General features: G+C 40.9%; 1 protein-coding gene across 1 annotated transcript in view; it reads right to left on the bottom strand.

Annotated features, from left to right (window-relative positions):
• RERE (arginine-glutamic acid dipeptide repeats) overlaps window positions 1-26,758 on the bottom strand; it is a 169,728-nt gene that overhangs the window by 45,555 nt on the left and 97,415 nt on the right. The window contains exon 10 of the mRNA XM_086625526.1: window positions 5,836-5,916. Coding sequence (XP_086481652.1) covers window positions 5,836-5,916 — 81 coding nt within the window. The remainder of the gene's footprint in view (window positions 1-5,835; window positions 5,917-26,758) is intronic.

The following is a 26,758-nucleotide window of genomic DNA, read 5'->3' as shown; positions in this document are numbered from 1 at the left end:
TTATACAGGAAAAGCAACTAACTGATGCCTCTGCCTATTTTTCAAAAATGGACTGAAGCCCAGTAGGATATCTCCTATGACTAAAGAAAAAAAAGTCTTAGGCTGTCATTTTTAAAATGTGAAGCATATAGTCCCTGTTCTAACACGAACAAAACCGTCCAACTGTAATAGCCATGCAATGGAAGCACTAGCAGCAGTGAGCAGAGATGAAATGAAAAGAAGCAGTGGCTGTTTATGTTGGCAGTCGCTTCAAACTCTAATGGAAAATTTCAGCTCTGACTGCATCTAGGCTAGAACAAGTTATTAAGGAAAAAGGTTCAGCTTTCAAACAGAAAAGGCATAAATAGCTTGTCCCCTTCTGAACACTCCTGCAGCAAACACAAGCCAGGAAATAATACGCCCTGACTATGCGACGTATTAATATCCTATCATTAGGGGAAATACACCATCAAATAAAATATCTTTCCTTTGGGAAAGGAGAACAGTGATAATGCTCATGCCAGAGACACAAACTCAGCTGTTGGTACAAGTAAGTTATACCACTAAACGCAGACATTAAAAAGCCAATGTAGGGCTAACTAATCACTTTACTCTAACAGACCAAAATATATTTGCCTAATTATCCCCCTCTTTTGATCAAAGGAAAACTGCTATTTGAACAATTATGTTGAGGGAGAATCTTTACCTTTCATATGCTCATGAGAATTTTGCATAAACATTGCTAAGGCTGTTTGTTGACATGAATAGTACAGTTTGTTTGTTCTCAGAGAGGACAAACACCTTGCCAGCCTGCACATATGGTAAATGCAGTGACCTTTCAGCTACTACACATTTGCACTATATTTAAGAGTTATTCAGGAAGCCAATATTGTATATTATGTAACACAAGATTAAGCATTAATGAGGCAAGAATAAAACTGTTTATCTAAACCCCAATCTAAAATTAAACAGAAGTTTATGCTGAAAGCTCACACTGCACTCATTTTGTCTCCTAACATTAACAGAGCACAGCTTATTTAGTCTCAGAGAGATGTCCCAAGGGCATTCAATGGGGAGAGAAGGATTTTACTATCAGAAGAGAGACTATTTTTCCTAAAGAAGAAAGTGATGCATATTGAGTTATTACGTGCATAAACACAGCACGTTACAGGTATTTTGATTTAAGGAAAACAGCTGATGTCCATTACTTCTATTCACACTGTGTTTTAAAGCTAAATACAGAAGCATCCACCCAGAGGCGAGACCTTTTGATGGCACTCTGTCGTCTCTTGCTAAGCAGCCAAACCAAAAATCACACACACCAAAGATATCTGTGTGCTCAATAGGGAAATTCAAAACAAAATTAGACCAAAGCCTGCATGCCTCCACAAAGATTCACTGTCCTCTTTTTAGACTTCTTACCAAGCAAGCAGCACTACCAAGCTCACTAAGGAGCTTCAGCCTGCCAGAAAAAAGACAAGCGGACAATTAGACTATGGCCAGAATCACTGTACCATAAACCTTCCCTGAAGAACGCAGCAGGAGTCATTTGAGAACCTCAAAACATTCAGAAAGGTGTCATCCTCAGTTTTAAGAATAGGTAGAAGAAGTCAAAAGTGCCTGGGCCTATTCCCATGAAAGACACAGTGTTTCCAAAACCTCAATTCGATTGCAGCATATACCATGGCTATCCAACGGTATAACATGATACTACTCTTAAACCTCTGTAAGGCCACCAAAGGGACAATCACACATATCCTCCTCCACTTCTAATGGCTTACTCACCAGCATAAGACATTTGAGTTCCACTGGTCAGACAACATATCTAACAAAGCAGGCTGCAGAACTCCAGCCAGAAGAACGCAAATCTGTTTCTTCTGGGATTTAAATAGCTCTGGCAAAAGGCAACTGCACCGTAACTGAAGCTCACATGAGTGTTTCTGAGTGCCCAGCACAAGGGTCGGCTGAGTGGAACCGGACCCAGTCTGAATGTGAGCAAGCTGACCCTGCGACTGGGCGTCCTCCGCCTCCTGCTCTGACCGGACATCATTGCTCTGCACAAGCTGACGTTCATTCCAGGTTTCTATTTACCCTTTGCATGTCACTAACACAGAGTTAAGGTATTTACAGGAACACATCAAGTCAATCCCTGGCCTTGCAGGCATTTAAGTACGTTCGTCTCAGGCCTGTCACAATGCTGTTGTTCCTAAAACTCTCAAACTCAAGTAGCTCAGCGTAATCACTTAAAGAATTCGGAGCAGAAGAATTTTAAATACTTCGAAAATCCCGTATTATCACAAAGTTTTAGCAAATTAACCCCAAAGAAGGGGGGAATAAAAATCACATTTCAAGCCAAATCAGATACTTAAGAAAACTTGTTGCCAGCTGTGTACCTAGCATTCTCACAACATATGAATTTAAATGAAAGTTATTAATGAAAACTGTTCTTGTCACACAAGCGCCTCCAAAATTTATTTCTCTGCTTACTATGGAGAAGAATCAAAACTGCTGCTAAGCATGAACCAAATGAGAGCAGCTTCACCACCTGTGCCATTCAACTACAGCTACAACCAACTAAGAGAAAATATTCAGGAGGAAGGGGAAATGAAGAAAGATACCCAGGAACAGAGAAGCTGTATTTAAGACAGAGTTCAACAGAAACCCAAGGGAAGTTTCAAAAGTTCTATTTAAGCTCATCTACACAGAGGCTCCTTTTCTCCAGAGTATCACAAGGTTAACACTTACCGATCCAGCCTTCCAACTATTGGCTTTCCTTGATCCATTTCAGCATTCCCATTTCAGCAGAGGGCACACTCAAATAAGAGCTGATTTTAGTTCCTGTGTCTCTTCTATACACAAGCTTTAAGAGAATGCTACAGCTATTTACGCTCATGCCCACTGGGAAACCCTCTCAGACACAACCTTTGAAATAAACTGGAAATTTGAAATAAACTAGAAGAGTGAAGACCTAAACAAACATATAGCCTTGACATGCAGTAAATATTTTCTTTCATAAAGATTGGTTTTCTTGCTGGTTACTCATTCAGAAGAAAAAAAGGTTCAAAAGCTTTGTTAAACTAGTTAAAACACACATCGACAAATACAGAGTGCTCTTAAAAGATATGGTACATTAACTGTGGAGAAGGAAAAAAAAAAAAAGGCAAAGGTACAACTCAAATAGGACATTCCGTAACATGCTTGTGAAAACTTAGCACAGTGTGGCCTAATTCTCATCTCTCACCACGGCCACTTTACACCTTCCAATAGTATAAGAAATACAATGTCATATTCACCTCTATATTCTGACTTCCTGTACAGCACCAGCAGCTTGATTTAATATAAAATAGGCCTAGTCTATACAACGACTTTGTATTTCTACTGTTTTACTTATTTTGCACTACTGCAATGTTCCGACCACAGGGCTTAAGGCAGAGCTCTCCCCCAGTGAAACCAGCACAAATTTCTGTGTCTAGAAAAGGCACACATTAAGAAGCATGATAATAAGGAGATTTAACTTTAAATGGGTTTTGCAGAGAGGCAAAAACCCTGGCTCCCCTCCCTGTGGGCTTCGGTGACTAGCAAGGTAAACTCTAATAAATTAGAAATGTGCAGGGTGTATTGACCTACAGCCTGGTTTCCATCTAGGGCAAGTCACTTCAAGAATGCCCCTGACTCACTTTCAAGCAGCTTCTGCAGAACTTGGGAGTTGCCATAGTGCTTCTGCATTCATATAATAATTTTTAGAGCTTCACCTCATGTTAAGGTGGTGGCTAAAAAGGAAAATAAGGCCTTTTTTGTAGCGATTCTGGAACTGCTAGAGGATTACTTCACACTGCAATAGAAAAACAGCAGGCAAAGTATCTGAAATTATTCTGCTGATGAAAAAATACAGACAAATTAATTCCACAGCCTTGTAATTTACATTATTCATTATTCCACTCTAAGAAGGAAAATCAAAACTGGATAGTTATTTACTGCAGCCTTTATTCTGCATGTCTTACTACTGCAAAACTGCTGCAAATTTTGTCTGAAAGACTGAGAATTAAAAGAAAGCAGAAGTAAGACCTGTGGGCAAAAATAGGAAACAGATTAAACAATCCGTTGCAGGACAAAGGTTATTTGTAGATCAGTTACCACTAGGGGCTAAAAAAGCCTGCTCGAAGCCATCACCACACTGCTTCCAGTTGCTCACACTTAATCTTTAGTCTTCTCCATACCAAAAATTCAGACGCAATGAAACAGAAGTGTAACACTTGAAAAACGATAGCTTATATAAAGTTTAACAGCACTTGCTAAACTTCTACAGAAAGCCTTAGGCCTGATATCCAAGTTCAAATGTGGAAGTCAAGTAGTACAAATAGGGTCAGACACCTGCCCCAACTCTCAGTTCTTTAGTTTTCCTTTCTCCTACAAACTGTTTTTCTCTATCACTGTGACATTTTAGATTTAAAAGAATATTTTATACTTGCTGTAATTCCAACTCTAGAAGAGAGAGTACTTTCGCCTCTCAGCAACTTACATCAGCAGAATTCATTTCTAAAGTTAATGTCAATTTGTCCTAAATGCACTGCTAGGAGATACTCTAAAGAAAAGCGGAACGGACTGCTTAAGCTGACTGTGCTGGATCTGTTAGATGTTGCTAAGAAGCACACTATTTTGGCACTTCTTCTAGGCTGCCATCTTTCCAACACAGGGCCTTCACACCTCACAATCCAAAGAATACTAAAGCAAAGTCTACCTACACTTGATCCATAACTAAGTCTTCCCATCGTTCTCAATAGAATCAGTGAACGTATACACCAACTACGGCACTCCAGGAATCATTTCATCCTCCCCTTTCCATTCGACTTATGCAGTGTTAGAATTTACCAACAAAAGATTGTGATATCACAGCACTGTCTCACAAGAACATCTCAGAAGGGAAACGTCTTACAGTAAGTGATGGGTTTTATAATATTTTTACAGTAATGTTCTTCCCCACTAAACATCCAAATTCCACACAAAGTCTAAACAACTAGTTATGCTTTAAATAAATATTTTCCAGATCACTAACACATTGCTAGAAAATAATCTGTTTTGAGTTATCTTCCTTCTAAATTCAGAACAAATATGAAAACTGGTTTTCAAAACCACCCTCCCAGCAGTTAAATGACACCTGCAGAATAGAAACCGAAGCTTCTAGAGAAGCCTGGCAATTAGGACTAATGGAAAAGTAACTAGATTCCCAAGGCTTCCCAAACCCTCTTTCCTTTGAAGAAGTCAAGCACTCCTCCCTGTCCATCTTCTTTCTAACCACTTGCCAGGATTTTCAGTAGAATGACAGTTATATAAGCTTTATGAAGTTCATAGAGTAATAAGCCACAGATCAATTCAGAAACTGAAGTTACATGCCTGCTGTCCACGTTGCAGGAACATCGAGAGTTAAATACAACCACCAAATTCTGCAGGTCGAAGGAGCAGCCAGCACATACCTCAGTCTTCCAGATTCAATTAGATTTTGTTTTGTTTTAGGCTTTCTTTAATTATCCACTGCCATTTGAGCCCAACTGGGTGACATAAATGTATTATCCCATCATAATGTCAGAATTTAAAATTAGATTTGGTCTCCATAAATACACTTCATCCAACCTTAGTGACTCTGTCCGGCAATGACGCCTATTTTATGTAACATCTTTCATACACTAAGACCTAAGAACTGCACTAAAAATCACAGCTACTTTTTCTGGCTGTGGATTTCTCTTCCATTTATCTGAACATAATTTAGTTCAGGGTAAAAGGAAATAGTTTCGTGTGAAGCAGAAAAACACTGAAGCAGAAAGAGAAAAAGCAAATTACATAAAGTCCAAATGTACTTACAGTCTCCTTATTCGGAAGCAACTCCTTTCGGATCCTGAAGAAGTTCTTGCCGTACTGCCTCAACCCCTTAATAAAACGTTTCTGTGATAAAAGATAACAAAAATAGTATGTCAGCAGAAGGGAAAAAAAAAAAAATCACGTTAATCAGCACAACAGCCAAACAACGTTCTTAGCTTAAGGACTGCCGACAGAAAAAAAAAAAACCACGTATACCTACACAGGAACTGAAAACCGATAAGGGAAAAAAGGCTTTGAAAAGATACCGAAAAATTCAAACCACCTTCCCTTCTATGTCAAACTTCCAACATCTGAAGCTTAAAAAAAGTCAGTACCACAGTCAGTTCTTTTCCAAAACGACCGAAGTATTTGCTGCACGTCTCTCTCGAAGTCTATTTCTCCAGCCAGAAGCAGCAGGCGAAGGAAAATACGCAACGCTGATTTCCAGGCGAGAAAAGTGACTCTCCAGGGAAGGTGCTGCAGGGGTTAAGGAGTCCTTGCCGCCGCCAACCCTCCGGATTCACCCTTCCCGATTTTCCGAGGAATACCAGCGCACGGCTTCCCGAGAAAGCCGTCGCCAGGCGAGCGCGGAGCCGCGGCCGCCGCTCCCGCTCCGCGGCCGCGCCGAGGCACTTCCTGCGCTCGCCCGGCGGCCGCCCGCCGGGGCCGGGGCCGCGCACGGCGGGGCCCGCCGGGGCCGGGGCCGCAGGTGGGGAGCGCGGCGGGGCCGCCCCGCGCCCGCGGGCGATGGCGGGGGCCGGGGCTGCGGCGCGGGCAGCGGGGCGAGCGGAGCGGAGGAGCCGAGCCGAGCCGAGCGGCGCGGAGGGCCGGGCGGGCGGGCGGGAGGCGGCGGCCGCGGCCGCCCAGCATGTGATCGCGGCGGGGCTGGGCGGCGCGGCACCCGCGGGGCGCGCCGCAAAAGGCGGCCTGGATCGCCGGGCCCCCCCGGGAAAGCCCCGCGCGATCGGCCGCCGGGTTAACGCCCGCCGGGCCCGGGGGGGCTCCGCAGCGCGGGGGCGTCTCTCGCCCCGGCCAGGCGCTGTGCCAGCCGCCGCAGCCCGCCCGTCCCCCCGCAGCTGCCCCTCGCACTCGAGTTCCGCCCCGCAAATAACTCCCGCTCCCTCCCCCCTCTTGGGGCCAGCACCTTCCTCAGTCGGTAGCCCGAGCCCAGCACGCTGTCCGTCTGGGCCTGCGGCTCCGGGACCCGGCTCGCCCACAGCCCCAGCATTTCACCACCGCCAACCAGTACTGGGAGACTACGACTAAACGGAGTGCCTCTTCTTGGAAGGGCCAGCCCTGAGGACTTTTCCCTTTCCCAAAATAAGCATACAGGTATAAACACTAGCAAACACCAAATTCTGGCTGGAAAAAAAGAAAAAAAAAAAAAAGAGGAATGTTGAACATATGGCCCCTAACATTCCGGGGGAGATGAGAATTAGTAGTTCTCTAAAAAGAAAAATATCTGAAGTTGGCTTAATGCATTTTGGACCACATCTTCTTGTGAACATCTACTTGCAGGAGGTGGGCAGGTGATTAGGGGCTTCCATATTGTGAACTGGATAAGGAATCCCAGAAAGGGCAATTCACCACTAAAATAGTGCTCTGTACACCTCAATCCGTCACCGGAACGCTGAATATGAGTGAGCAATCTCTTTGGAATGTCATGCATATTGTTTTGCAGATATGCTCCCATAGGGATCTGTCCTTACCTAACCCTGACCCTCAAAACCAGCAAGACTGCTGGGGTTCGCCAAGAACATGCCTGGAGGCACAGAGACAAGAATTAACTACCAGTTGTATGGGCTTTGAGATTACAGTCCCTTCCAGTATATCATTTGCTCATACCCACCTGCTCCTTTTAAACCAGCAAACAGAGCACTCGGGAGTTTAAGAGTTCAGCGGCAGGGATGCTCGTGTTCCTGAACACGGAAAATTTTACTGATAGCAAGGTAGCAACCCCCATCCACAGCCAGAAGTCACACATATGTGCAGAGCAAGATACCAAGATGGCCTACAGTGTGTAAGTGGTCACTAACACACACACTTCTCACTTTTTTCCATGACAAGGAATTTTCATTACACTGAGAGGGAGGCCAACCACTCTCCTGGCAACAAATGCATCTCTCTTCTGTCCTGTCCTTCTGGGCAAGGAAAGACAGCAGCAGCAACAAGGCAAGCAACAGTGCTCTCATACCACTCCCAACACCCCAAAGAGCAGTATCATTCCTGTCTGCAGCTCATCACAAAGAATGAATATCAACTCCATCAGGAAACATTTTCAAAGAGGCAATCCAACAGGAACTCAGATTCTAAACTATGCAGCTCAGCTCCTGGCTTTGGCATCACTGTGTCGGAGGTACGATGCTTTTGCAGCATCCGTTACCAGAACATATATAGGGAAAGGTGACATAAAAAGCTGTAGGGGAGGAAGAAGAAACGAGAGCCAGAATACTCCAGCCACAGATGAAAAAGCACAAGGAAACATGAAAGAGCAAACTGGTCCACTGCATAAAATGAAAAGCCCCGATTCCCTGTTCCTCATTTTGCCAAAGACTTACTATGGTGTGTCTGAACTCAGGAGACCTTTTTATTTATTTTTTAAGATTCCTTTTAACCCAATTATTTTACATTTGGTTTATGTTGTGATTCAACTCTATATTAAAAAAGCCTATGACAAACTGTTTTCCGTTGAGCTCACGAGATGTCAAAAATCCCTACTTGGAAGATAAGCCTATCACATAGCCTATCTGAGTAACAGAATTATAGGGAGCTTGAAATGCTGTTCCAAATTTCCAAATATGAACGAAGTCAATCCTTCTGGCATTCTGAAGTTTTGGCCAATTATGCCATCACCTCTATCAGTGTCATACAAAATCACTGGACCACTGAAGTAGTGTGCAAGATATCCAACTATAAAATAATTGTGCCTCTTTTGAAAGGCGAGAGAAAGCCACTTCTTAATACACAAAGAACAACAAAGGACACAAGAATTGGTCCCAGAAACTTAGACACTAAGTCTAAAGCTTAACAAAATTATCAAGGTTTTGTTTTAGGTTGGTTTTTTTTGTGTGTGGTTTTTTTAATTTTATTTTTCAGATTTTTCTTCCTATTCTAGTCTTCCATTAATTCAGGCATGTTCAGTTCTCCCTTAGCCTGCAGCAAGAACAGCTACTTCTTCTCTCCAAGTCAAGCACAACAGAGACCTCTAAATGTTTTTAAATATAAAAGGACTAAATAGTTGCACTCCAAATCAGAAGTGACCTGTTGCTCGCCAGCATCTCATAAAATAGACTGCATAATACAGTTTAAATTTTCTCTCCTCTGCACAAATGACATGCAACAGATTTTATGCCTGCATTTTAATGGTGCAGGAGATGTGGCACTGCTCACAGAAGGCATCTGAAAATGACAGCTGCTGAATTAAAATAGTCTTAGAATTCAGGGCGGGGAGAACAATGAGGCTTAAACCTATGGAATCACGAGATAGAGAAGTTTTGATAAAGACTGGATTGGTTTAAAAATCCAAGTTCTGTACTTTTAAAAATGAAGATGAACATTTCAATTTCACCACTTATGTTTAACTTTAAAACATGATTTATGACAGAATTCTGTCAGCATTATTGTCTGTACTGTTCACTGAAGACAAACTGTAACACAATTAAAAAAAACGCTGTGGATAATTATTGCTGTGAAGTGGCATTAGGAAATCCCATGGCTTGCTAGGTCAGTCAATGTTGGCAGACCACAAAGATATATTTTATGAAGTGGTTACCATGGCTATTGACTAGCCATAACACACCATCTCCTAATACCATTTTACAATTCGAGCTTCCCCAACAAAACGTATTAGATTCTGCAGTATCCTGCTACGATGTGTAAACAGGGAGCTATAAATAACCAAGGAAGAACAAGGAACAAGCATGCAAATGTTTGCATATGTGTTCCTTGCAGGTCCCGTATTTTATCCCGAGAAACAAATACCATGACAAGATACACAAAGCCATTATGTTCTGACTAGCAGAGCTCAGATGGCATGTTTATCAATGTGATGATAATGCCACTGCAAAGCAGTAGTTAAGGTTTCTATTATCATGAGATTATGGCTTGGCAGGAAAAATTTGCTGCTGCACACTGAAATTCAGCACCCCAGGTTTTAACTGGGAACTGAGGTTCCCAGTTAAGCTTTCTTCTTTACTGCAGAAATTTAAAATACAGCTGTTTCTAACAGCAGGCAAGAATAACATCTAGTACAAAATGACCTGTTTAATCAATTTAAGAATTTCAAACTGAAACCTCCTGGGCTTCAGAAAGCCAGGACAGCCCTGATAAAACTGTAAATTCGTAACTGCTACTAATAGGTCTCTTCTGAGGTGATGCTTTAATCAGGTTTAGATCAAATGTATTTTCTCTTACGAAAATCCATGTGCTATTTCATTCCCTTCCCATGACTTCCACCTGGTTAATTAGTGAAGAGCATGTTGTAATGCAATATATTTACAAACACACATACACAGAGCCTTTTCTGTTCCTTCTTAATCCAGGAAATCAGGATTATTTTTTTTTTTTTTTTTTTTAGAAAATGTGAGGAAAACATCTCCAAGATGTCCAAGAACAGCAAGTTCTTCTCTCAATCTTCTCCTTAAATTATAAGCATGTAAAAATGGAAGATTTTGCAATCATGAAAGCAGTAGGTACACTGCATGTTTTGAAAGGCCCAAGGTTTTCTAGGCAGCTGCCAACTGAAGTTGTCACTATCTTCCATATTTAACATGCCTTTTTAGGTTTTACAGTAAATATGGTAGGAAAATTTACAGGGTTTTAATAGTTAACAGCAAATAAACGCTAAATGCATAGACACATCTTTATTTCTTAAATTCCACAAGATGAAAAATTATGGCAGTAGTTCTGAAAATAAAATGAGATTTGGTTTTATCTGTAAAACTTCCGTTAAGTGTGCAGCACATTTTTAGGTTGCTGCACACAATATTTTTTGCCTGCAGACACTCACTGTACATGCACACTAGCTGAATTTCAGTGCACAGAGTACATATTATTAAAAGCTTGGCTGAGCTTTAACATTATGTTTCGCTTACGTGTATACAGTGCAAATAAAGGCGTTTGCTGACACTGTTAAATGACAGAAGCTGTCCTCTAGAAACAGAAGTATCCTGACAGTTTCCTTAAGGAGACACAGTTTAACTTGAAGATGTTTGATATCTCTTACAAAACCACACCTTGTATAATTCACAATTATTTATTTTTCCACCAAACTATACCTGGCTGTAGCAGAGAATGATGCTAGTGTTTATTGTTTCTTTACCTCAAAGAAATTCTATATGCTTAATAACAGGACTAAGTACTGCTCAGTAAGTAATTCCATCAAGGGCAAAAAGAGGTGCTTCAAGTCGAAGAAAAAGCAGCTGTCACACATATCCAAGCTATTCTCAGAATCCACCTAACCACTGCAGACACACAGCATGCCTATTTAACTCTTTCCACGCTCTTACCCAGAAAAAGTCCAACTGCCCCAAGATGGTGCACCAGCGATGCGTGCGGCCAGAGGAGGGAAGGTCTCAGGGATGGGAGGGTGCAGTCACATCCATGTGCCCTTGCCATTCCCCCTACGCTTCCAGCCTGGGCTGGCAGGCTTCCCCTCGGTCCTGCCTTCTCAAGCAGCCCAGACTGCGGACTGGCAGCTTGGTTAAAGCTGGGGGAAGACCCTTTCTGGCACTGAGCCCAGCAAGGCTGCATGATGGAGAAGCAGGTGGAGAGATGGACAGATGTTCTGTCCGGTCAGAAAGAGAACAGGATAGTGGCTTCCACAACATAATTTTAAGATGCGCCAATTGACACCTAAAGAGAAGAAAAAGCTACAAAAGAAGAGAGGTAAAAAAACCCTTTTCTAGGTGTATAGGAGAGGGCAGAAGTGAGTGATGTTCCACAGAGGTTTCTTGGCCTAAGAACGCAGATCCTCAGAGCAACTTTCCATGAACAAGAATCGGTCCAAAATTATCACAATATTCTTGTTAGGACAGTAGCATGTAGAATGAGAAACAAGCATGATGAGTCAACAAAGCTCACCTGAAACCTTTGTAAAAACAAACAAACAAAAAAAAAAATCAGTCCAGTCCACTGGGAAAGAGGAACTATCAAGAGAAATCCACATTCAGGCCTCTGCTACGTTCCTTTAACGTGCCCCACTGCTAGGAGAACAGGATATGCTTCAACCTCATCTGAACTTCATTTTATTGCTTCCTGTCACTACCGTAACTCTGCTTAATGTTCTTTAAATTCAATTTTGAAGTAGCAAGCAATTTTACCCTTAGCATTAGATACCTGTGCTGTTGTGTGTTACATCAACTTAACAGCAAGCTTGCAAAAATCACCTAGCTGGCAAACTTGTTTCATAGAAAGACACTACAAGCCTTCCCTAAACATCTCTGCACATTGTTCCACAGACCCTGGCGTTGTATCAGAGACGATCTCAAGCATGCAAGCAGAAGCAGTAGATCTTTGCAGCAACATCTATGTTTCCACTGTTTCCTCAGTGTTATCTGCCTTTAGCCTACATCATCTCAGATGCTCCCAGGTTAAGTTTACTGCTCTGTCCCACCTCTAACCACAGCACTTCTTTCTCTACTCCTGCAGAAGTAATGCTGTCACCAGCTTGCAATTTAGTCTCCTCCCGAAGAGGCTGCACTGAAGCACAGGTCGTGATTTGAAGGACCTTATTATTCCCTTCTCTAACATGACCATGCAAACGTATGAGAAACTGTTCACACAGTCCGGCAACTGCTTGAAGATGTCTGCAGCCACTTACTACAAATTTCTGCTGCAAGAAGCCTCTGTTGTAGGGGAATGTCTGTGCTTTGACGATCACTGACACTGTACACACAAGCTCTTTCAGGATCTGTTTGGCCTGCAGAAAGCTGCAGAATAACAGCAAGTAAAGATCCTTCACTGTACACTGCACCAGTTAGCTACGACAGTGCAGCATGAACAGTAATAAATGCCAGCCAACCTCTGCAATGCCAGTTCTTGCTGCTTAATTACAAACTACAGATGTTTATGTACCCAATTTTGATGAGTTTATTTGTCTGTTGTCTTTGGTTTGGTTTTGTATTTGTGGTTTTTTTTGTGCGTGTGTGTTTGTTTTTTTAACAGTTCCCTTTCACGACTGTAAACAGTTAAACATTTCTTAGTTTGTGCCACGAACATATTTCCAGACTTCCAGCCCCAAAGAGAAAGCCCACATGCAGGTGATCATTTTGTAGAGCAGGACTGGAAGAGAACAATCATATATATGTATGTGAGTGTGCATATAGATACTTTTTCTTTGGTTGAATGCATCTTTTACCTCCAAAATATACTTACTCAATTTGCTTCGTCATTCAGCAGATTGTGACCTTAGCTCAAAATACATACTAAAACCAAGTTCATCTTTCCTTTAACAAATACTGGTCTGTTTATTTTCCTTGTCAATTTATTTTAATGAAGTAACTCTATTGTGCCAAGACCAAGACAAAGTTGTCGTCTAACCTTTGTGGTATTTCAAAAATAAAATTATTTTTCACCAAGTCCTCTTACTCAAAGATACTATGGAAAACCAAAAATACTTTGATGGTGTCCATTAGATACCGATCTCTATTACAAGGCATTGATGTTCTCATTGGATATTCGAAGCATCTCTTCAGAGTGCATTGCTGGTCATCTATATGTGATAAAAATCTTATACTCCTTAGGCCATTTGCCTGTAAGATCAAGTATCCTCTACAAACAAACCTGAACAATTAGCTTTCCCTCCCAATCAGATCACTTTGTCTCCCTGAAAAACTATACTGAAAAATCAAACCCTACCTCAGACTACAAGAGATTCCACACCAAAGCATCCCACAGATGCAGAGGCACACAACATCCACCGGTCTGCGTTCTGTATACTCACAGCCATACACACAGACGGAAAGTCATTAAGCAGACTCCCTCAAGGGAATGCCAAAAGATCCTGAAATGATAATGATCCCCCCTTCCATGGTGCTGCACTGTTAGCTTTTGTTTTGAACAATAGATCTCCCATGATACCTCTCGCTTGCTGAAAATATTGGTATTAAGTGAGCATGAGCACAGCTGTGTGTAAATTACATATATAAACAGATTAGATTTGTATATTTATACTGGATGCAAACACATTAATAGCACATTTGCATACACAGTTGGCTAAATGGGATTGCATGTAGAGCAGGATTACTAGTTACACACACATTTATTTAGAATTTTCAATAAGCGTTTACACTGCCATTCAAAAGGTCAAAGTGGATTCACCATCCTTTCTCTCCTCTTCGCCTTCTTGGAAGAAAGCAAAAACGCTCTTGTCAATATGCTTTCCATGTATTGCCAATCCCTTATCACAACTATTCTGGAAAAAGGACTTACGAGCAGACAAAACTGAACCTTGCTTACCTAAAGGTTATCCAAATTTCCTTCAGTTTACTTTACGGAAGGTGATGTTTTAAGGGGGGAGGTAAGAGCTCTACATTTGACCACAGCATGAACTACTACCTAAATGCCAGTTTGTAAACCTCCTCTTTCCCTTCTCTATTTAATGCCAGGGATCGATGCAAAAGCCTGTATGAAAGGCAACACGCTACCAAAGGTGACACAACAGGTCTCAGACATTTCCAAAGCAGAGGGAGAATTCGACTATTCCTTCACCCCAGGCTTTGAGCTGTCAAGGTGCTGCTAACCTTATGTGCTAACCCCAGCTTTATTCTACCATCGCTATTTCGACAGAGCTGGTTTTATGAAGTGAGAGATTTCAGGTTCACCCAAAGCAGCGAGCAAAGCCTTGGTTCACTTTCTGCGTTACACCTGTTTCTGCGCGAGAGCCTCAATGAGAAAGAGAAAACAAAACAGCAAAAAAAAAAAATCAATTATGTCTAAATCAGGAGCCTTTATTTTTGCTCTAATTGCGCCCTCTGATTATTGGCTGCGGGCGCGTTCACTGCACATCCCCAGACAATGCCCCCAAGCCAGCCAGTCCCTCTCTCTCGCCTTCCCATTTCCCGTCGGTTCCTGTTAAAAGGTCCAGTCCTGCCTCTGGGGTTCACCACGCTGGCAGCCCCGCCGATAAATCATCTACCAACCTGCTCTTGCAAATGCACTGGCCTCGGTGCGATGGCTCCGGCCCGGGTTGCCAAGCAACCTGTGCGAGAGGGATGTCTGAGAAGTGCTGACAAATAGCCAAGTGGCTGCAACAACAGACTTCTCTCTGTCAAAAGCGTGTTTGGGAGAAGTGCCTCCCCCGCCTCCGCTCCGCGCGAAACACTGCGTGACTGTAAAACCAAAATCAAAAGGCTATTGTAATGAACACACACTTCCTGCTCAATTACTAATTGTTAAAAAGCTGCGGGGAGGCTGCGATCACACGGCGTATGGCAACAGAAATGTGATCCGGTAAACGAGATAAAGTCAACAGCACGCCGAGAAACCTGATCTAAGAACAGCCTGCAGTGGCACATCACAGGCTGATGCACAGATCAAAAAAAGGCTGGATATTAAAGGCAGCAGCAGGAGAAAAAAAAAAAAGAAAACCTGACTGTACTTTTCCTGAGCTCTAGAAGGGATATTTGATAAACAACCTTGACTCTCTGAAAAAACAACTCGTGGACTATTACAAGCATTATTATCCATCCTAACTACTGCAGCTGCATGATCCCACGTTTCAACGGAAAGAGGAACAGGCAGGGACGGATGAGCACTCTTGTTTGAACTGCTCAGTCTGCAATTTACTTTCCTCTAATAAAGTCAGGGTGGGAAGAGGAGGCATTCCTTTTTCCAAACTGAGTCTGAAGAACTCACTCCCTGGTGGCACTGCAACAGAGGGTCGAGCTGCAGGAAGATCTTCCAAAGACAGCAACAAGTCCTGAGCCTCCAGAAGAAGGCTGGAACTGCAGAACCCCTCAGAACTCTACACATCTCTCCTCTAAACAGCAGTGCAGAAAAACAGTTATATTTAACACAAAGGCAAGCATTTCCCTGTTCTACTAAACTTAATCTTCAACCAGCAAGAACCGGGTTGGCCAACTCGCCCACATTTATATTTAAATGCCCATGACAGACCTTCTGCTGATAGACATACGGGTCCACCTAGGCAAGCACGACAGGCAGATCCAGATCTGTGCAACACTCCAGCTGCTCACAAAGTCTCCCTGAGACATTTGCTCTTCTGTGATCTTCAGAAAGCGATCACATTGTGCATGTCCATGTTTCACAGAGTGGGTCTAAGACTATCCTATTTCATGGACACAAACCTTAAAAACCATCAAACTGGAGACTGCCTTCATTGACAAAAAAAAGCCCTTTCTGTTTATACAACATTATCTGAAGATTGTGCGCTCCTGTAATCAACAGTTTCTCAGTGCTGCAAACAAAGCTAAAATGATTTGAGTGTATTTTTACATAAACAATTTTTTAAAGATGCATTTTAAGAGTTAAAGAGAACAAAGGTCTGGCACACTTATGACCCAGAGAAACAAAACAACATGCTGCTGCCAAGAGACAACAGAAAGCTTTTGATTATACTTCAGATTCCCTTTTTCTGTACACAGAGAGATTCATTTCTGATTGTTAAACTGCTGTTAAAATGCTAATATACAAAAAACCTTCTTATACATCAAAACTAAAGAGCAAGCACAAAGAAGTTGGTCACCACATTCCTTTTCAAGGACATACTCCATTTCCCACATGACATCTGAAAGTATCTCCCTTTAATATAGGCAAGTAATAGAAATTCAGCACTTCACCTGCAAACTTCAAGCTAAAAAAAGCTATTTGCTTGTCTTTTCTCAAACTCATGCTCACTCAAACTTCGTAAAAATTCATTTTCTAAAAAAATAATTCACAGTTCCAATTGTTGTTGGAGATTTTTTGAACAGGATGAAACCAGTCAGAGTATAGAATCCAAAAGCAGAGATAAAAAAATACATATAAACAGCATATGTAATATGAACCAAAACAGAAAAGCAGCACTTGTGGAACATAAACAATGCCCTACTATACCACCTTTCATCCAAAGGAATCATGGATCAATTTGGAATATTAACCTTTCTCTTCCTCACATACTCTGAATCTCAAATACCTGTACCAAAAGCTGCAATGCCAGTGCCATCTTAAAGTTACAAATATTTCCTTGAATAATGCCAACATCAGAACGAATATCATCTTCCACAGGGCTGAAGATGTTCCCTACATTTCCTCACCTTTACTGAGCAGAAACAAGCCAAGAGGAAAACATCATATATTAGCCTCCCTTTGAATTTCATTCTCCTCAGACTGTTTTGGTTTTTTTTTTTTTTTTAAACAGGATTTTTGCTCAACTTACAATGCCACAGGGAACACCACTCTGCCCTCCATTGTATCATCAATACTCAAATGCTCATTCCAGGCAATAACATGGGTGGGTGAGCACAGATACACACCAGCCCCCAACCCCTGAGCTGTAGTTCAGCAAGACCAGACCACACGGCTAATAACTAACACAAGGGTTGACACAAAATAAGCTTCCACTTGAGCTCTTTACTTAAAGATCAGAACATTTCCATTTTCTCCATCTTTTTCCCCAGAAAATTTTCTTTTTGTTATACAGATCATACAGAGTTCTGGAAATACATGTCCTTTACTCAAGTTTAACACTATTACGCAAGCCTGAAGTTGTTCTCTTTCACTGTGACTTTTCCCTTTCAATCTGTAACACTAAGCACAAAAACCCTGCAATCAGACTACTTTAAATATACTGTAGGATCCTTCCAAGACTCAAACATAGTATTTCTAGTGCAAATTCACCATTGCAGAAACATTGTTCCATTAGGATTTCAACCATCACTGTCAATTATCCTGGAGACACTATTTCTGCCTCCAAACAGTGACTTTATGCAAATGACAGAAGGAAACAAATAAAACCACTTCAAGAACTCCCTTACTTGAGAGCAGGGAACAAATCCAAGAATAGCGAGACAAAATGGTGGAAAGAAATTACACATATAGAGAGGCAAATATTTCTGTAGGTGACTCCATCGAGTAAATAATTAAACAGCAGGGCTGCTCACGGCAGCAACGCACAGCTTTGAGCTCAAGTAATAAAGTACAAATTTCAGTTTGTGACCCTTACTAAAATGACATAAGGCAACCTCTGCAAACTTCCTGAATTTCTCTCAGGATAAGTCTGCCACTGACTGCAGCGTAGTGAACACATACCTGAAAGCACAAATCTGGGTGTAAGAAATGCAAATAATGACAAAATTGCAGGCTAAGCGGCATATCCTCAGTGCGAGACCTTTCCTGTAGCAAGCAGAAAGCAAACTTCCTCCAAACTTCCTGCTGTGAGTGGAGTTCTCCATCCTGCCGAGTTGTTTACAGTTAAAATAAGGCGGTTCTGATGTGTTTCAGGAATACTCTTATTACAGAGAAATAAAAATATAGTAAGGCCCATTTTCACCTATGATGATGCAGTATCAGAAAACCTTGAACACTGAAGACCAAAATGAGCATATTCAGAACACTACAAATTCTGTGCAGCTCTTCAGAAAGTTCAGTCTCCAAAGCCTCATAATTTAAGATTTTTTTTTTTAAACCTATGTTTTCTTTCTTTCATTGAGACTTCTATTATAAAAAAATACTGCCAGTCAAAAAAGATAGTAATACTGTCCCTACTGAAGTGAACAAGTCCCTAAATGCCCTCTTTAGATCTGGGCTGGGGCAAGAGTGGCAGCACATTTTGAGCCTGTGACTTACTTGTAAGCTCTGATGGCTAAGGCCAAAGATATTAAAACATCACTTGTGACACTTTGCACTGTTTAGAAGATGGGTGACAGTTGAAGGAGGAGACTAATTTCCAAATAGTTACAGACACACATCCTTTGACACTTTTCTAAGAACTGAACACCCAAATTTAGCATTCAAGTAACTTAATGAATTTTTTATTTCAGGTGTGTTGCCCAGTCTAACCTAGCTATGTAGCAGTTCCCAGGAAGAGTGGCAGCATTTACCTCCAGTTTACAAGACTCTGTGCTGAAATCACATAATGTAGCCTTCTTTCTAAACAAGGGAGTAAAAAGGCCTAACCCTTTTACAGAAATTTGACTGACTGCTAACCAAAGATTGTCTTCATAGCCTTATATTTAAAAGAACCTGACTGCACCAACACTGTCCTAGTAGTAAGATCCTCATTCTTTAGCTACTGCCAGCTGACAGTGCAAGTACAAGCAGCACCCAAGCACTAAAATCTGCAACACGACTGTTTGTAACAAAGTAGATAAATGGTCAGCTAAGCTTGCTAATTATAATTACTAATAATTATTAGTTTTATTATAAGCAACAAGTCCCTCTGCAGAAGATTTCAGTTCCTTGCAAGCCTCTGTCACGAACCCACGCCACAACCCTCATTGTTCCATCACTCATTGTATTTTTGTCAGAAGCATGTAAGATCTCAGGAAGTGAACGATACGCTTCTGCAACGCAGCCATCCAATTACTGAGGAAGATGTTGGCTCATATGGTGATCTTGGCAGTAACACATAAGAGTAGCTTTTTTTAAAAAAAAGAAAAATCAGACGATTTGTAAGTTCCCTTTTCTTTTGTGCAAGAGGCTCTGAATAAAACCATCTACTGGGGGGCACAGGTATGGTGCTGAATACGAAAAAGTGACCCACAAGTAAGAGAGGAAAGAAACAAGGTTTGAAAATGAAGGACCAGAAACACATCGGTAACAAAGGTGAACGCTGGCAAAGGAAACTTGAAAGGTCGATATCTGGGGGGAGGGAGGCAAGGGGGAAGTGGTGCTGAGACTATGGAATTACCTCTCCAGACACGTAGAACTGGACAGTATCTTCCATACCAGATAAATGAAATATGCACCCTACTAAAACAGAGGTGCCCTCTTTTGCCTTCCCCAATTTGTAACAAATGGAATGTCTGATTTGAGTGTTGGAAGTTATTCCAAGGCAGCGGAGGGTAATACGCGGTGATGCTTATTTATTAGCTCCTCTAAATGCATAAGCTCCTGTCTGATCACTCTCCCCATGTAGCCTAAAAGCTATAAAAATCTGAGTGGATGCTACGAAAGGGGGTGGGGCGAGAGGAGGAAAGGAAGGAAAGGAACAAAAGAATAAGAAAAAACATGGTGGATCACGCACAGGTGGATAGGGGAACAAATGAGGTATCAGGAGGCCAGTAAAAGCTGAAGCAAAACCACAAACCCAGAAGCTACGTGCACTTTGAGTCTTTACCATGCTCCATGCAAAGCCACAGCCCCACGAAAGTACCAAAGCAACTCTGGACCAGGAGCACAAAGCAGTAGTTTGTAAACGCACCCTCATGAGCGCTGATCAACACATCCTTTACACAACACTTAAGCAAGGAGGAAGGAAGAGAAAACCTAACCACGTGCCAGCTGAAGAGAACCTCTGCAGAAGCACAGACAGGATTTACAAGCTCTCCAAGGACTGCTGCGTTGAGGTTCATCTGTGTCGACTACGTAAACTTTTAAAAAGGTAAAAAGGAGTTACTCAGCTACTATGAAATGGAAAACATTATTCTTCTAAGGTGGCATTTCCACATTCAAATCTTAATTTCCATCCAGATATGAAGCCCCTCACATTTGCTATGTAAGCAACATGGAGCCAGACTCAGGAATTAAACCTTCTCAGCTCTAGCAGGTACTGAGTATCTCTCTATATCAAGTCCTTATTTGCTGTCAAATTCTTTCCATGGCAGTGTAATCATTAGCTTTACTGGCACTGTTACCCTCGTAACTAATTAGGAATCTTGGATGGATGCAGAAAATGATTAATATTTAGTCACTATGCGTCTACTACAGAAGAAGCCTATTATCAAACAAGTGACACCTCCACAAACTTAAATTAAATAATGGCTCCCATAGAGGATTCGGAGCCACTGACAGAATGGCAAGTGATTTAAGTACCATAAAGCTGAGCAACTGGTGATGGATCACAGTTTTTTCACTCGCTCTGTTACAGCCTGTAATAGAACAAATGATCATTTTTCAGCCTAATTGAATCTGGCCGCCCTGCTTATACACAAAAGGAGACAAAGCTATATAATTTGCTTCATTAAAATGCATTTTTATGTCATCTGAAAGATTAAAAAAATTGGTGCTGTTGATAGGCAAGATTAGAAAAATAAAATTTATCATGCAAACAGAACTTGCAAATGAGGTGTATTTTGGCATTCATACTGCTTATGCTTGCGCAAGAAAGATAAGTCCTGAGCACTAAAGCACACAGAGCATCCATATTGTGACAGTAATCAAAGTTTCTTAAATATGAATTATGTCACTGTACCAATTTGAAGAAGCATTTTGTCATTTTCTGCTGCAACAGCCACTGGGCCATGCTAAGTAACTCTCACATAAGCTGTCAGGCAGAACCACAGAGAACCTAGTGACATTCTAAAATTTGATTCCTAATTATTAGAAAAAAAATATCAGAATACCTGTTAAAAAAAAAAAAGAGCCTTTTCCAACATTAAAATCAAAGCTTCAAGCACGAGTGCTGCATTTCAAATACCACCTTGATTACACTAAAGCTTTCCGAGATGGGATGTTTTGGTACTCTCACTCTCCACAAGCCAGGTGGCAAACCTAGCTGGGTTTCTTCTCCCCTCTCCAATCCCCCCTATAGCTTTCATTGCCTGGAGATGCCAAGAAGCCATCTCAGAAGCCAGGTATAGTTATTTGAAATCAGTTACCATTTGACACTGGAAAAGAAATTTGTTTTCTTCTGTATTTCTAGCTTGGCCAAGGAAGCTATATGGCTTCTCTGCTGTTTCTCCACAGAGCATCACTTATTCGAGCAAACGCTGCTCTGGCAACAAGCGTCTGTTCACCGACTGCTGCCACAGCACCAGGACAGAGAAGGTGGTTTGTTTGCCCTACCAAGCATGGAAGCAGGGACAGAGCTCCAAACTGTTTTCCAATGAAAAAACTCTCATCTGTTCCCAGCTCTGTTCATTCTTGAACCTCTTTGACCTACACCCTCTACAGCTACAGTTTAGCCTCAGGATCCCCCTTATTTAGCCTGAGCTGACAGCCTCTGCCTTCAGACAGAAGCAAAGTCAAGGCTAAGACAGAGAGATCCATACTATCTGGATGGAAAAAACTTGCAGGGGCAGGAGGAGGAAAAATATCAAATGTCATCTTGCCAAGTTGGAGCCAACACTGTAATCTGTCTCTGCACTTGCTTTGTTTTAGGTGGGGGTTTTTGTGTTTTTAAAGCAAATCTTGTTAGAAACAGCAAATTCCCATGGTTTAGACAGCAAACAACTCTTTCAAAACAAAATAGTGATTTGCCATATAAAGTAATCCATTCCTAGGCTCTATTTATGTAATGAAAGTGTAATTCCTACAGAAGTATTCCAAAACGAAACACTTTTACCTGTATCAACTCAGACTAAGCCAGAATTACTTGGAAAGATGCTGGAGATTTCTATCATCCGCTTAACGTGGAAAAATATCAAAGCACTTCTTCATTATTTATGACTATATTATAATTGCACTTTTAGGTAAGGATCCAGTAGTTTAAATTTCGTAACACGTGCAAGACAGATAAACTCAACCAAACTACCGAAATGACAGAACTATTGAAAACATTTGAAATCAAACCAAGAACTCTGCATGTTGCTATCAATACAAGAAACCCTTCACCTCTCCTTACCTGTCAGAAAAGGTGAACCTAAATTTTCAGCACACTACTTATAGCATTTCCAAAACAAACAAAATCTTCTGAAAACAGATAGCCAAGCAACACTTCTTATATTTAAATTATAAAATTGTTTTCAGAAGCATAAACTCATACACTCATAGATGTTGGGGTGTTGGAAAAACGTACACCAAGGAGCATGAGCCAGAAATCTATCTAAGGCTACTTATGACATTTGCATTCTGAAGGGGAAGCAAACTGTGAAATGTATCTTATTAACACTATCAATTTTCCGAAAGTCAATCATACTATTAACAAATACGGATTATCTCTTTAAAAAATTGAATTTCAGAATTTGGAAATTAAGTTATGTACAAAAAAATTGAGAGTAAATAGGTCAGTGGAATGTAAGATAGCTTTGATATACACTATCTTTTAAAAATTAAATCAAGACCACCCTCCCAGAAGACAGAAAGAGGGCAAAAAGTTTTACCATGATCACAAGAGTTGAACACTTCAAACAACTCACTTGGTTCTGCTTGCTATGGTAAAACCATTAACCCTACGAAGTCCCAGGATTTTGACAATCCCTGCACTCCTCAGATGCTCTCACTGTTACAATGCCATGACTCAATTTCCTTTTGCAGGAGAACAGGACATAGGATGATGTTATATTTAAACCAGATTCTGGATCCCTCAGCAGATAAAATCCGAATAAAAGGTCGGAGCATTGAGGACAGTAACTGTGTCACTGACCAGACCATCACCTATTGGGAGAAGGAAAAAGACAGACGAGTGCACACAGCGTATGAGCACGCTTCGGTTCATTCTCTCCCCCTGCACCAGGCTCGGGTGAATGGTCTTTGTTTCAGCTGCAACACTGCTGAGCTGCACGGCTCGTGCTTCTATACATAGCACTGGTGAGATATACACGAACGTTACAACTGACTCCAGTTCTGTTGCTAAGAAACTACGAGGGATGGCTTTTTTGGCCCTCTTCGTTTATAAAAGAACCACTTTGCCCTATGGGAGAACGAATGCAATCTCTCAAGTCCCCCCCGTGCCTTGTTCTCATTTTTAAATGAACACGGGAAGATGATCGAGAACGCCAGGAAGTGTAAGTGATCTCCATTTTTAAGATGCCCTTGAAAACGAGATGAAAAACATGGTTTCAACAATCAACTGCTGTCGTATTTATTAATCTTTCAAGCAGCAGATTCTTTCCCCTTGGCAACAGGGTGTGTATGTGCTTCCGCCTCTCTCTCAAACCTTTTTGTAGAAAACAAAACACCAGCTTCTGAAAGCACCTACAAATTATTTAGTTTATACTGGAGTTAAACTTTGAGTTTGGAGTTTGGCTTCCCGTCCCCACACAGAAATAGCCGCCTAAGCTGTGGCAACTGGCCAGTGTAAATATTTGTTGTATTATTTTTTGGGGATCAGCAATATGGTAAGTGCTTAATAGATAAAAATATTCCACATGAAGGCAGAAAGACGATGAATCAAGAAACATATGGTGGTTAAACAAAGCAAATAAAAAAATGATATTGTTAAGAAAAGACCAAGTTATCTGGCAGCTGTGGAAAGATCAAGATTAGCGAAAGCGGTGAAATCACCCATTTTGAAACCAAGGTCAGTGACAGGATTTATAGATTTATCCCTGAAGGCAGCCTTTGCTGAACATGAAATGCCGAAATAATTTTATTTTTTTTAATCTACACCTCCTCCCCCATCACCCCCCGCCCCATTTGGGCTCTCTCATTTGCTGGAGGCTTTTAAAATTCATTCCTTTTCACAGCTGGTTAAACAATGGAATCTTTCTGCAAACTAAAAGGACAAAATTGATTGCCCTACACAAACTTTTCTGCACGTATAATTGATTTTTAATTCACTGTCTTATTTCTGAAAGGACTTGACAATAAACTCACTGCTGTATGTGCAGTATTGATCCCTTTAAACAAGGAATTGGATCAAAGACTGATGCAAGTTAATCACAACCAAAAAGATTGTTATCTTTTGTCTAGAAACCGGTGTTTAAGCTAAATTCACCTCTTCTAGCTATATTACACTTCGTATTTTCTAGCTCTACTGCATCTTATAGTTTTGTATACCTGTCAACTGCTAAGTAACTGTAATTTTATGCAACTTTTGAACAGTAACTTTTTTCCCCCAAGCAGAATAATTTCATCCTTCATCAGTTGCTTTTTACTGTGAGGATCAATGATTATTTCACACTCTAAGTTCTTAGAATAACCTACAGACAAGACTGTACATTCCCACTTTTTCTTAAACTAAAATCCTATTTTTCTTAAAATAAAGGTCTTACTAGACCATGGCAATTTGTTTGGTGTGTTTTTTTTAATTTTATTTCAATGCTCAGTTAATTTTCAACTGTTCCTGATTAACACACTTGCAAATAGCATCAGATGGCTTAGTTTCTAAAGTCAGAAAACATGAATTTAGTAGGAACTGTCACTCCACTATGAAGCTGTAATGTTTGTGTATAAAAAAAAAAAAACAAAACAAAAAACTAAGCAGTAACGGATATCTTAACCCTCTAAGCCCACTCACAGTTACTCAAATGCAGCCCTGCAATGCCAGCCTCCTTGTCAAACATCCCTTGATGATTGCCCTCCCTCGACTACTCCAGAGGCTCTGTTTCAATTTTGCTATGAATTGCATTTTCTATAGCTGCCACATAAACAGTAAATAAAATTCATGGTATTTTTGCCCCAGTAAGCAGCTCTGTCTTCCAGCATATCTGAAAAGCCCGGCTTCAAAGGAGCAAGCAATGAAAACAATGTTTTCATGAGCAGATACTCCAGAAAGGGCAGATGAGAGACATTTGAAGATGATTCTAGGCAAAGAAGCCAAATAAGTATGTGTGTTTTGCATAAGTAATTTCTTGACCAGCTACACTGGATTACAAATACTTGCAAACATGTTAGGAAATTAGTTTGCTGTATCTTGTCATTTTTGGCAGAAGGATCTCCACTTGTATTTTATGACAAATGAGCTTTAAGCTGAAGCCAGGTGTGGATATTTTAAAATTTATGAACTTGTAAATCCATGTACATGGCCAATTAAGGTTTATCGCCAGCAAAGATTAACCACCCCTGCACATAAATTTAAGAGGTTGTTTAAATCTAGGTTGTTTACCTCAACTACTCTACATCAAAAGCAATGTAAAATATTTAAAGGGCAGCATATTTCATGATAAAAGTTAGTTATCAAGGATGTCACAGTGTGTCATCAACAGTTCTGCATGGAGATGCACAAGTCAAAAAACCTTCCTAAGGAACACTTAGCAATTTCTTCTTGAGATTTTAACATCTCTGAAAAGATGATACCCAAGTGTAGAAGAACAAGGATGAAGCGTCCAAGAAATAATGTGAAACTACTGTTTCGCTCAGATTCTCTCCAACTTTGGAAGACACAGCCCTGAATTTCAAAGGTGGTTCAATTTGCCTCACGAGGGTTCTTCATAATCAACATCTGAATGCTAATTAGGAGCACAATTCCATGCAGCAAAAGCACCCCTGTGCAATAAACTGCAACACAGCAGCAGTGAACTCTGCCTTTAGCTAGCATGCATAAGTAAACAGAATTAATAACTACCCAAGTGTGGACGGGTGACTTAATCTGTTTCGATTAGATGCAGCTCAGCCTGAGGCCTTTGTGTTATTTAAAATGTGTTCATCATGTTTAATTAAAAACCTAATAAACTCGAGGTTCTTTTAGTTCTGATTTGTATTTCTCTCTCCTGTAAGCCATATTGATTTTGTTAGTACTTTTGATAAAGAGACAGAAAAAAAGCACATTCTGAATAAAGGGACAAAAATGTAAGATCAAATCAGCAGGACTTATGTGAAGAGCAGCCAGAACTGGACTATTTCCTTCACCATTCCCAACACAAGAGGCATACCAGAACTGAAAATCTTTCATTACATTAAATTAAGAAAGCTTAAGACACACATGGTATCCTTTGTGTATGATAGTCATTTGATAGGTTATTTATGTGAAATGGAGGTGTTGCATAAGCAGCTCATTTTTGGACCTGGAGTAGGGTCAGAAAACATCACTGGAAGTATAAAAGCCATTTTGCAGAGAAGATTTTGTCCCAAGATGGGTGGAAATTGTGTAAGGACAATTTTTGATGTGAAATACTTCCACTGAAACCACGCCAGGAAATGTGGGTGTTCAATTTAACCAAAACTG

Source organism: Tauraco erythrolophus, chromosome 23 (genome assembly GCF_009769465.1).
Source record: "Tauraco erythrolophus isolate bTauEry1 chromosome 23, bTauEry1.pri, whole genome shotgun sequence".
Taxonomy (NCBI): domain Eukaryota; kingdom Metazoa; phylum Chordata; class Aves; order Musophagiformes; family Musophagidae; genus Tauraco; species Tauraco erythrolophus.
This window is presented reverse-complemented; position numbering and strand designations above follow the sequence as displayed.